The 12,831-nt window shown below is 37.1% G+C and overlaps 1 protein-coding gene across 1 annotated transcript; it reads left to right on the top strand.

Annotated features, from left to right (window-relative positions):
* Window positions 1–435: 435 nt before the first annotated feature.
* On the top strand, window positions 436–7,727 carry RPS15AE (ribosomal protein S15A E). Its single transcript, XM_090015691.1, has 4 exons — window positions 436–613; window positions 5,439–5,599; window positions 6,964–7,107; window positions 7,246–7,727. Exons 1-3 carry the CDS (start codon window positions 484–486, stop codon window positions 7,060–7,062), a joined length of 390 nt encoding a protein of 129 aa, XP_089871817.1. The 5' UTR covers window positions 436–483; the 3' UTR covers window positions 7,063–7,107; window positions 7,246–7,727.
* Window positions 7,728–12,831: the final 5,104 nt, after the last annotated feature.

Genomic DNA, 12,831 nt, shown 5'->3' with positions numbered 1-12,831 from the left:
AATGGCCTACAATATACTAAAATTTTCAATCCTCAAACACTTTTATTTGTACATAAAAAATAGGATCCAAGATCGATGACTCCTATTTAGAACTTGCTGAACTTATCCGTACTGTTGGATTTGGTCAAAACAACCTCCCCTTATGAGTTTCAACTAAGGGGTTCTTACCCAAAACAAAGATTAAATATTCCCTTTAAAAAATGCTATGATAAAATAAATATATTTTACAATATTGGTGATATCCATTGGATTCAGTTTGGCATCTTGGGTCAGATCTAATTTGAATTCGAAACAAAATCCATCTAATTAGGATCTGGATTCAATTCTAACTCACAGGTACGGTCCGGGTTCGGATCTAGCATTATCCATCCAGTATCCGATCCGTTTGCATTGCCTACCTGAGAGTGAAGGGTCTCTCTCTCTCTCTCTCTCTCTGAAAATCCTCTCCAGGGGTTAGGGGTTTTCTAGGGTTTCTGTGGGGAAATGGGGAGGAGGATACTGGGGGAGGCGCTAAGCAAGCTGGTGAACGCGGAGAGGAGGGGGAAGGCCACCGTCCAACTGCAGCCCGTCTCTATTCTCATGGCTTCCTTCCTCGATATCATGAAGCAACGAGGTCTCTCTCTCTCTCTCCAATCGTTCTTCTGAACCTATTTTGTCGCTTTCGGTTATCTCGCATTGGATGGATTCTATGTGATTCTGTTTTTCTGTTATGTTTTTTTTTTCCTTTTCCCCCCACTGGATCAAGAAGAAATGCCCCCTTATGCTGTTCAGATTACGACCTGTTAGTAAGCGAAAGGTTGCCCCCATTTCTTGAAATGAATCGCTTCCCCTTTCGACATCCTTATTCTTGGCATTCCGCCACATTTTCTCGTTCTCCAGTTTTAGCGCTAATGGTACTATTCTCCAACAGGCGCAGGACCAACTTGTGTCCAGTCCATATCATTTTCCAATTTAAGATTCTGATAGGTATTGCTTTGGACTGGTCGAATTGCATGAACGTGGGCGGTCCAACTTTCTGTTGGGATAAAATGATTTAAACCGTTAAGCTCAGAAATAGGACGATGGTGTTGCAGAATTTGGCTGTTTTAGCCGTTCAATACGCCCAAGAAACAATGTGAGGTTTGCCAAGACTAGGGCTGTTTCATGAATTGTAACACTTCCAAGTTATTTTACTAATAGGGACCGAGTCAGGCCAAGTCAAACTTGCATTTTCTGGCTTGTGCATATCCGTGTCTCAGAATCATTATTATTAGACGTATTGCTTTGAAAGTCGTTTTTTTAGTTATGCTATAATATTTGCTATTGTGTGGGGGAATTCAATTTGTACACGCTATTATAGTTTTAATCCTGCATTTAAGAGGCTTAGCATGTGAACCCACATGATCAAACATTTCTTTTCGCAAGTTTAAAGACACGACAGATTAGAATTTTATGTCTATTAAATGTGTATGTTGGAGGATCATCTCCGTTGTTGTGTTATAACTGACACAGCTTCCAATTTTCTCCCAAACTTTTGGCCTGTCATTTCCTATGTCACACGGATTTGGAAACGGGACATGATGCAGATACGCTTCATACAATACCAATAATTTTCACAAATTAGGCTAGAGGAACACGACCATACACACACATAGATGTATGTAAGTGTATAAAGAGACAATCTTAAATCACTATAGCTTGGAAGATCAAACAATGAAACTAGGTTGAAACTGGAATGTGATGTAATTGATGACAAATTTTAAAAGAAAAGGAACTCAAGAGAATACAAAATAAGTAAATAAGATCATAAAAGAAAATAGAAAAAGTTAATGACACAATGTTGATTGTGTATGAAACTAGTTTGACTATGTCCATGAAGTGTCGTCTCATGTCCATGAAGTGTCATCTCGTGTCCGTGAAGTGTTGTCTCGTGTCACTGAAGTGTTCTAGTGTTGTGTCGTGTTGACACGGGATACACATGCTAAATGAAGTCTCCATGTGACATAGTCATCTCTCTTTTTCTATTCCATCAGTATGTTTCTGATTATCTCTCCCTTTTCTTTTGCTTGGCAAATGTGTTTGAAACTTTGAATACTGATCAAACAACAGATGCTGTAACATGGCTAATAGGACATTATGTACGAGGATAATTAACACTTATATGTATCATAAATTACGGTATCTGGGTTTAAGAGCTGAAAGAAAATCTGTTTATGCAATAAGTGTGTGATATTGAGGATAGTGTGGACTGGCTTCATAGTAGAGCAATCTAATGTTAGAGCCAGCCTGGAAATAATCAAATATCAGAGAGTGGTTTTCTGAGGAGGTCATGTTAATAAGTCTTGGAATTCTGCAAATATAGAGGAAACATTCAGAGTTTGATGTCATTGCCAAGAATATATATGTGTGTGTGTGTGTGTGGCTCTGTTGCATAGAAAAATGGTTTCTTACAGTTTTTTTATAGTACACATCTTTAATTGGAAGTTATTAGATGCCTCTATCACCATGTTGAAGCGTGTCATTCCAGGATTTATTTTGTTTAAGATCTATGTTCTTGAAAATTTGGAGAAAAGTCTATTAGGGTTGGTTCTCCTTCAGGTATGATGGCATTGTAAATTAAAGGTTAGGCAGATCGAGATGATGGACGATATGTTGGGGACTGGAAGGATATGATTAACTTTCTAGATGATGTAGAAAGGGGCATAATCTGTAGAAATTTATAATTTATGTTGGTTCTATTAAGTGTAATAAGGAGATTAGTGTTGATATCAAAATATTGGTTATCATTTTTCTACAGTCATGCAGTTTGTTATCTGCTGTGTTGTCAAATGCATGAGATGCACCTACAAAGTGGGCTTTTGCATCGTCACCTCTCTTAAGTTGAAGGGGATAGAACCATACATAAAATAAAAATAAATATAAAAAACAGGATAAGCAACCAATTGAATAACTGGTTGCCTGTTTTAGGCTGTTTAGTTGGACCAACCTAGCCCTTTCCAAGCGACTGAGTCATGCATTGTGCCAGACTCCAGTTGCCCAGTTGATTACAGGGTTTCCATATTCTTGGCAGTTGTTTAAGAAGCATATGGATGAATATACAAGTGCATAGGTCTGGTTGAGGATCTAATGCAATAAAAATGCACCTCTTTTATTGGTACAAGTTTTAATCTTAGCAATCTAGTAGGTGTTCACAAAACTCAAAAATATGTAGCAGAAACCATAGAGAGTCTGTTTGATGTATATTCTGAATAGGCTACATAGGTATGTCACATTAGGTACTCCAAGCATTTTACTCCCATAATATATAACTTTTAATTATAGAGGAAATCTCCATAAGAATGGCTGTATTCATATTTATAGCTGTATCTATGTGACATGGTTGTGTGAAGTAACATAAGGTAAATCTTTCATACTTCCATGGCACCTTACTTGTTCAGTTGGTGGTTGTTATGGAGTTCCATGTAGAAGTTGTGCTTCAATAAGAGTAGGTACTCATCTTATTTAAGTATTTAACTTTATTCAGCAATATCTTTGGAACAAATTCTGTGAAAACAGAGCTGATTGACTCGATAAGGTTGCTAATTATGATGCTATGTTAGAAGGAGCCATGTTGAAGCAGCATGTGTTGTGTATAATCTATGTCAAAAGAATTTCTATTATGGGTTATGCTCTCATGGAGTTGTGTGGAGTAGGCCTTTATTTCCCTACATGCTGGTCAGGAGCTTCCATAACATAACTTTTGATGTCCGCAATTGTGCAAGTATACCTGGTTTATGTACCACTAATGGATGTGTGACCCTTTGCTACAAGCAAGCAATGAAACTCACTAACCAAAGAAGCCTCACTGCTTCCTTAGAATTCACTTGGTTAAACTGACATAATCATTTTATCATAAAAAATGGGTAGTTTTATGAACCAGCCTATACATAAATATATAAATCAACCAGGCCTAGTTGCTGCTGTTTTTAACATTTCTCTTGCTCAACATCAACTTCTCTAATAATCAATATTTTGACTATGCCAAGTCTTTAAGCTTAATAACATTTAGAAGCTGTAAACTCTTCACAAAGAAAACCGGTCCTTCTAATCTTTTGAAGGAACAATTCCGTATAGCACCTTTCTACATATTAGTTGATGAGGTACCTTGACTTGCTTATGTTTCATATGCCTACTTGCTTGAAGTTGATTTCTCTTTCTTGAGTTCTACAATCAAGTCTTTCTTTCAGTTCTCATTCAATGCTAATATTTTCTTGGCCAAGGTCCTTTGTATTTTTTTTTTTTTGCCACCATTATTCTTGTAAGGTGAGTTCTTTTATTTCATCTTCCTTGGCTAGAGTGTCAGATACATATTCAGGATTCAGTTTCCTTTGATTCTCTTTCAACTCTGAACTTGATTTAACTTTTTCAAACATTACCATCTGGTAAATGCCACCTTTTCATGGATTGCTGGTCTTTTTTCTTTCTTTGTTTCTTTCCTTTTTTGTAATGGAGGTGAACTGAAATAAGGTTGGGAGTCCTGACCAGTCTTGCCTCCATCTTGTTCTGTTATCATCATTCTTTTTTTGTACTTCTTAATCTTTTATTGTTCCTCAAGATTGCTTTGGAAGACTTTAGAGGTTGGATGTTCTACAGATTCTTTCAACTACCGTAAAAAAAATTCATCAAATGCTACATCTCTTAATGAGCTGATGTGCAACAGCTGACCATGCAATAATTACCCTATCTGTGCGTATTTATCTCTCAGAAAGTCAGGCTGTCATTTTTAGGGTTAGAAATCTTAGACAAATGGATTACATAGCCCTTGTTCTGTTTAATGTCCTTTTTGTAATCAAGGTTGCAGGAGTCAAAATCCTTGCTTGCCTGGTTATGATTAGACTTGTTTGGAAAATGATTAGTGACCGGGCTGTTGCATTCTAGAATCAATTGTTATCCTGCCATCTAAAAGTATCATATCATTTTTACCGAACCAGATTATATCTTTTCATCAATTTTGTAATGCCACATGCTTTTGTATACATGGAAACACCCTCTGGTCGCTTGATTTTTAAATTCTAGGCCTTGTCGCTATATCATTATTATTTAACATCAGTAGTGTGCCAACTTTTTCCTATGTGACCCTTCATAAAGGAGGCTGCAAGCTTGGAAATCCTGTTCACTAAGTCAAAGGCAGCTGTCTGAAACTTCACAATATTGCATCAGACATCTTACGTACAGTACCTTATCATTTTGTCTAGAGATGTTAGATACTTCCATTTTTGTTTTTGTTTTTTTAATAATGCAAGAAATTTGATATAGTTTGTTACCATGTCATGCTAGTAGTCTCTCTGATATTTGTGAACCCAATGGAACTTTTTTGGTTCCTTTTATTTTGTCCAATCTATAGTAGGTAGCAACACTTAGCAGCTTCCTTTTAACTTTTTCTATTCTGCCAAATACAATTCCATGATCTCTTTTTCCAGGTTATATAAAAAATTATGAAGTTTTTGATATTCATCGAGTTGGAAGGATCAATGTGGAATTGCAAGGACGGATAACTGATTGTCGGGCTCTCACATATAGACAAGACATAAAGGCTAAGAATATTGAGAAGTATACAGAACGTGCACTTCCAACACGCCAGGTGCATGCATGTTCTCTACATCTTTTGTGATACTTTTCTAGCGTTGCATTGTTTCCTTTTTTGGTTCTTTTCACTTAGCACCAGAAGTTGATATATAATGATGTAAGCAGCATTTGCTGTGATCCTTTGGTTCTTGTATTCATCATTTTTTTTAACTTTATCAACCTCGCCTGGTTTTGTAATCAATTCTTCTACTTGCTAGTAGAACTGGCCCCTTTCTAAAGTTTTATCCAATGTTCTTGGGTAGAATAGTCCAATACAGAAAGAAATAGAAGATGACATGCCCTTGTGGCAGCATTCATGTCAACAAATTAAGGGTTATGTAACACAAACTCTTCTAACAGGGCACCGCACCTGCACCCATGCGGGCACGACACTTGAAAACCGCTTCCTTTGTGTCAGGTGAAGTCAACCGGACTGAGGTCCATTTCTGTCCAAAAGTAGATTCAGTTAACCCTAACCAAGTCCAGTTATATATATATATGCACATACACACATACACGTATACATACGTACATATATATCCGCACCTCTGCACCAGTGTGGTTATTTTTTATTTATGAGGAATAACAATTGTAGATTGTTAATTTGATTTATTGCATGAATTTATGCATGATGAATTAATGATATGATAACTGTTTTTATTTCATTAGTGTTAACTTAATACTGTTAAAAATTATATATATATATATATATATATATATACCCTCCCTGCACCCCTGCACCCAAGTTTTTTTAAAGTACCGCATCGCTGCATCCGCACCCGTATCCACACCTATGTAACATAGATTAAGGGATTACAAAATCAGAACTTTATGTTATGTAGTTAGATCATAGTTACTGGAAGCTTCTTGCTACATGGGGAAGCTCTCTTCGGAAGCGGGAAACTCCTTGCTTCCTCGAAAGGAGGGGAAGTTTCGGGAAACCTGCTTCCAAAATATGAGAAACTTGATTCCCTTTAGTGGGAAGCCCGCTTTCTTCTCGTTTCCGAAATTGATTCCCTTTCGTTTTCTTAATGTTTCGCTCTTGCTTCTTGTCACATCCCACTCGCTTTCCCCTAACTTTCTATGTTTTTTATATTAAAAAATAATATTCTTTTTATAACAATTTTGCATGTTGGTTTTATATGATTTTATACTTGTGTGCATGTTTGTTTTTGCCTGCACTTTATATTGCTTTCTATGTTTTTCCTTTTCATTTTTTATGCACTTGAATAATCGCTTCACAAGTATATCCTGCTTCATAATACTTTTTAGCACTCGCTTCCGCTTCGTTTCCTGGTAACTATGGGTTAGATTGTTGATTCTGGATAATTCCTGCCTTGATAATACTATTGTAACCATTTTATTTTCTTATTTTTGTAGTGGGGATATGTTGTGGTTACAACTCCTAATGGTGTTTTGGATCATGAGGAAGCTGCTAGACAGAATGTAGGTGGTCAGGTTCTTGGGTATTTCTATTGAGATCAAGTGAGGAACTTATCTATCCTTTGGCAGGCTCCCTGACAGGCATGCACTTCCAGTTTCTACTGTTCTTTTTCAAGTTGTGACTGAAAATTTTCTTCAACCCTGATATGTTGTTTTTTATTTTTCCAAGTTCAAGCGATCTTGTATCTTATTCTCATGGATTCCTTTTTGTTTGATTAGGTGAAATGACCCAAGCTACATGGGGTTCTGTTATGAGTTGTTTATTTAGCATTCAGGAGCGCAGGTTTGAAAGGCTCTCAGCTTCTCTGATGCTTGTTTTACTGTAATGAGCTCCCCCCTTTTTTTTGGTGGAATATAGCTTCCTTTTCATAGGCGCTGATGCTTGGTGAAGGGATTAATGTCATGGATATGCATGATAATTGTTGGTCTTGGAGTCTCAAGAAAATCTTTTGGCAGGGTGATTCTTCTCAGAGAACTTTTGTTAAGGTTTCAATGTTTCTTTTTCCTAATAGTAGATTTCAATGTTTTTTAGCGGGTGGGTTCACCAACACCTGAGGTTTCAATGTTGTGATAAACCATCTACCCCTCCCAAAGAAGAGAGAAAGATGTTCCATCCATGAGTGTCATTTAGCAACTGTCACACTAGTGACGATATTGATGATGACCTTGATATGGAGCTGCTGTTCATGTGGAATGTCTAACACATGCATGCATACACGCACTTCAAGTCAATGTTCTCAAAATCGATCTAAATTGGCTGATTCATATTGAATCTGCCCAAAGACGATTTTAAAAAGGGGTCGTTTCAATTCATTTTTTAAGGGGGGTTAATTTTTTTACTTTTTTGACGACGTCATCTGATGGTAAAAAAAATGCCTTTTTTTAAGAAATCTATTCACCTAGTTAACTGATTTTAACATTGCTTCAAGTACTTTGTATACCAAAAGCTTGGCATGAGGTCCTGACTCCTTGTCAAGCTGAAGGTTCATGATCGAATCGTGCTGCATTGGGTCTGCCGTTGCTTTATTACGGTTGGGGCACGTGAGGTTGGGTGGTTGTGTCCTCAAATTGCAGTTTTACCTCGCAGGGAGGTGTGCCCATCAAGTGAGTGGACCATCTACCAGTGCATATTGAAGAGACTTGGGCTGCATTCAGGCTAGAGGCAAAAGAGGCAGTTCAGTCACTTTGAGGCAAGCCAAGATCAGGTGCCATCACATGGCACACTTTAAGTGTGCTGCTACACCTGATGCCCTCCATCTTTGGATGAAGTCTGTCAGTTGTGGGGCTCAAAATCAGATGGTGAGCAGCCAGTTGTAGAGACACACTCAAAGTGTGTCATGTGATAGACACCTGATCCTGGCTGAGGTAAGGCATAAGTCGAGGTTTGAGTTGTGACAAGCTTCAAAATTAAATGCCAAAAATTTGTGCAAAATTTTAGACAACTTTTGCACAACTTGTGTGTACAATGTGATCCAATTATTAATCTCCGTCTGGAACTTCTAGATTTCTGCCATGCCCAACCGGCCAACTCATAAAAGTAGGATCTGAAGATCACTCGAGCATGGACAAACCTGATTCAAAACTAGTCTATCTTTGGATTAAACATGATGCATGCAAAGATTTCACTCATGCAACGACACAATATTTTACTAGTGACATGAAAGGATAAAAGGTGGTAAAAGAAGAAAAAAACAAAACAAAACTGGAGATGTGGTTAAAGCATATGCCTTCGGGTTCCAGCTTTATACCATTTGCTCCCCTCTTTGGGTGGCTGCTTGGGAACACCTTGCCTCAAAGCAAGCACAGATTGTCATGCATGCGTTTATCATAGGCCATAGAGATATCCTGTTATGGGCCGAGACATGTCATGTTGATCATAGGGATGGCAGTGATAGGGATGTCTGTGGACCTGGTTGAAGCGGGGATTCATCCAAACCCATCCCGTTTGGGGCAAGGATGAAGGACATGAAACAGGGAATGAACCGGGGATGAAGGTGAAAATAAAAACCCGTGCAGGATGGAAGCGGTAATGAACTTACACTTTTCCCCGTTTCGCCTTGCCCTGTTCTCGATCTTTGTTAATAAAATGATTAAAATACCTTTAGTTATTTAATAAAATTACATATAATCCTTATATATATTCTTAATACTAAATTTCTTATCCTAAAGCCTAAAACGATCATTTCGGCTTCTTTAATTCTCCTTCATCTCCTTTTGATCACCGTGGTTCACTCTTTCGGCCTCCTCTCAAGGTTTCTCGACCTTATCGGTGGCTCGACCTCTCCTTCTCTTTCTAATGAACTCAATGGTAGAAGATGGTGATTGTAAATTTGGTGAGATGCGGGAACAGGAACAGAGATGAAGGCTTGAGGGTGGATGGAGACAGGGACAGTAAATTTGAGACTGTGTAGGGGTGGAGGTCCAAAGTACCCCTGTCATGGGGATGAACCAGGGGATGAAGATTACCATTTTGAGATGGGGTGGGGATGGAAAGCTTGTCCCCCGCACCCATCCTGATCCACTGCCATCCCTAGTTGATTATGGGCTTGAGTCGATATAAGACTCTATGAGTACTCTTCATGCAAGGGGGAGATGCTTTTTCATTTTGCAGCAAAGGATGCACACCCCTAGGAAGCTCCTTAAGCTGACCCACCTAAAACTAAATGCGGTCGGTATTGGTTGTTGTGCTTTTGATTGATTAATTAACATTTTAAGATGTCTTCATGGCCATTCCATATTGGTGTGGCTTGATTTTCTAATCTTTGTCATACCCCAAAAGCTTTTATCATCCAAATTGTTAGATCACAAACATGTGACCTTTAAATTCCCTTATATCTTCCTATGTAATCAGATAAAATTAAATGGAAAATGATTATATTTTATGGAAAAAATGATGCATTTTCCTAAAAACCTTACCATTTTCTAAAATCTTCTCAATGACCAAAACCGCAAATAGTCAACTTTGTTAAGACCTTTTTACCCTTCACATGTGTGAAACTCATGAAGTTTGTGCGATATATCGCTTCGCTCGTCGGGTATCACAAACTCTCAATTAAAAGGAGGTCCGCATGATTTTTTGCAAACATCAAGAAGCATGCAAAAAATTATGTTATTTATGCAGTCTTCTCTAGTAATCGTAAATTTGCAAATACTTAAGTAAAATTGCATATTTTTATATCAAAGTCGCAAGAAACCATGCAAACTTCCTTTCTCCTTTCTTTAACCCTCACTTAAATGTATGTTCACGCATATTTTTTGCAGTCTTCATGAAAAGCACAAAAACATTTTTATGATCGTAACTTAACACATAACTAATTATATTTGGTACCTATAAAATATGATTTTTATAATAAAAATTGTTTATTTTGTATTGCGAACATAAGGAATTTTGGAAAGTGACATATTTGTGTCTCTCTGCACAATTAGATAAGCAGTCTTCTTATAAAATATGTGAATGTTCGTACAAACACTAGATAAAAGCAAAGCTAGGTTTCATAGAATCTATGGTTTTATAGTCTCCAACTAGTGAAAAATTATGATCATTTTTTAGGGCCAAGCATCAACGAAACTTCATCGACGAAAAATCATCGATGGCGAGTTTTTTTGGTAAGCGCATCCTATGGTATGGGTGGGATAGGAAATGAAAGTCCGTAACTCATTCTCATCATAGAGAATGTGAACGATGATTTTGTAGAATCAATGGAGGGTTTGTGGCTTTAACAAACTGTGATAGCTAAAGTCGATGTATCTCACATTTGTGGATCCTCGATTTTTAAAAGCAAAAATGTTGGTTTTTCCACTTAAAATTTATTTATAAAATGGATCTGAGATCTAGATTCGAATTTGTGAAGAGTGTAAAGACCATTCTTCAAGACATTGAGCCTTTCCTCCTTCATTGAGCAGGGATCAACTAGATCAGGAAAGTCAGATCGTTGTTGCTAAAATTGTATTGTGAAGAAGGCGTATCTCAAACACAAATACCTAGAAAAAACAAGTTTGGTGGCAGAAACCACCAAAATGCAGAAAAAGACAGAAAATAACAAATATGAAAAAATTAGAATAATCCAAACTTATAAAATGCATAAAATAATTTAAATAAGCAAACCAAACTTACCATAGGTTTAGGCAGCCCTCTCTACGATCGTTGAGTGCGAAGGAGCATAGACAACACTTCGGCTAGGTTCAAGCTCCAAAAGGGGTAAGTCAGGTGATTTGGACCCTAGGCTAGGTTAGGTAGGCTAGGCTAGGTCATGAAAGAATTTTTGTAGAGTGGTGTTGCTTGAGAGTTTGATTCTAGATCCTCTAAATAGGAAGAAAGACTCCCCTATTTATAGGTTTTGAAGTGGATCTAGATATGTTTCTATGTATACGAGATCTGAAATTAGAGACAAGATCTATGGCTAAAATCAAAAGAATTCAAACCTAGGGCTAGGATTTAATCTTAGGTAGGTGATTAGGGAATAGGATTAGGTTTTAATAAATGTTATGAAGAGAAGGAGGTGTCCATGGCTGTAAAAAAAGGATGAAATGGGCACGGGATGCATTTTTGAAGCTTGCTAACATAAAAAAATGCATGACATTTTTAAAAAGTAATAACGATAAATGGTATGACAAATAACCATATTTGATTTGTCGTTAAGTCTAACCATTAACAAAAAATGCTGATATACTCAAGCCGAAGCTCGAAGTACGTGGCATAAATATATTTCTCTGGTTCTAAGGTAATGGTTTCCCAACATCCTTGAGCACCTACCGATATACCTCAGACTATAGCCCTTAGGTACGTGGTAGGGGGGCGCAAACCCAAATAAGTGGTCCAGTTGTGAGGCTCTCTCCCGAACTATGGTTCAGTGAGACAACCCAGCAACGTGAAGACCGGGACAATATAGGTAGAGAGGTTTTCAAAAATATGCTCAACATGCAAGAAATCAGATGTCTCTAATGTAAGTCCTAAAGAGATAGAATTTAAATGAATAGAAGCATACACTTGCATACGTTGTTTGCATTCAATCCCTAGAACTGAGGAGAGTTGTATCCAAGGAGCTGTTTTGAAATAAGATGTAACGACAAAAATGTTTGTTGTTATATCTTACATATAATGACAAATAATGCCATCATAAGACATAAAGAGAAGAATTTTAAAAGACATAATAACACAAGACATCACAACCAAGAAGACTCACTTTGAAAATTGATATAATGACAATTCAAAGGGGTAATAACGATAATTGATTTATCATTATTACTCTGAAATAAGTTTTAGACATAACTTTTGATTCTAGTGTTGGATTTACCTAATTTTTGGCTTATTCGAAAGCAAATAACCTCCTCTTCAACTTTTCTTTTGATAAAAAACCTTGAAGAGGTAGTTTTTAAGGCTAAAAATCAAATTGAAATAATCTCTATGGATTTTTTGTATGATAAAAATATCTTGGTCTGAAATTCAGTGTCTTCATAATGCCCATTTTTGTTGTCAAGTGTACGAAGCTCAATCAATAACAAATAAGTAGACATGCCAAAAGAGAGTGAAAAAGATTAGCTTCGATGAGGTTTTTTTTTAAAAGAGGTTTTTTTTAACAAAGACAAAGATTGTTTGATGGTGTAAGATGGTAGCTAGATGTGTGTATGTAGTTTAATGCGAGGAACTCCTTGTTGTGCTTGTAATATGGGCAAGGAGGTCTGGCCAAACATGGTTGGACTGCAGACCAAGTTAGTACCTTGTTTCACATGAGGGTTTTCCCTTGAACTCGGTATTTTGAGCAAAAAAATCTTGTTTAAGCCAAATCAGACAAAGACGAAATAAGT

The sequence above is a fragment of the Nuphar pumila genome, chromosome 8 (genome assembly GCF_984573655.1).
Source record: "Nuphar pumila chromosome 8, dmNupPumi1.hap1.1, whole genome shotgun sequence".
NCBI lineage: Eukaryota > Viridiplantae > Streptophyta > Magnoliopsida > Nymphaeales > Nymphaeaceae > Nuphar > Nuphar pumila.
Note: the sequence above shows the minus strand (reverse complement) of the source record. Positions and strands in the feature narration are given on the sequence as shown.

Excerpts from the sequence above, each read along its gene's own strand:
- RPS15AE (XM_090015691.1), top strand. The coding sequence starts at position 484 with ATGGGGAGGAGGATACTGGGGGAGGCGCTAAGCAAGCTGGTGAACGCG. Across the intron at positions 614-5,438 it reads CGATATCATGAAGCAACGAG|GTTATATAAAAAATTATGAA; the intron begins GTCTCTCTCTCT and ends CTCTTTTTCCAG. Across the intron at positions 5,600-6,963 it reads GTGCACTTCCAACACGCCAG|TGGGGATATGTTGTGGTTAC; the intron begins GTGCATGCATGT and ends TTATTTTTGTAG.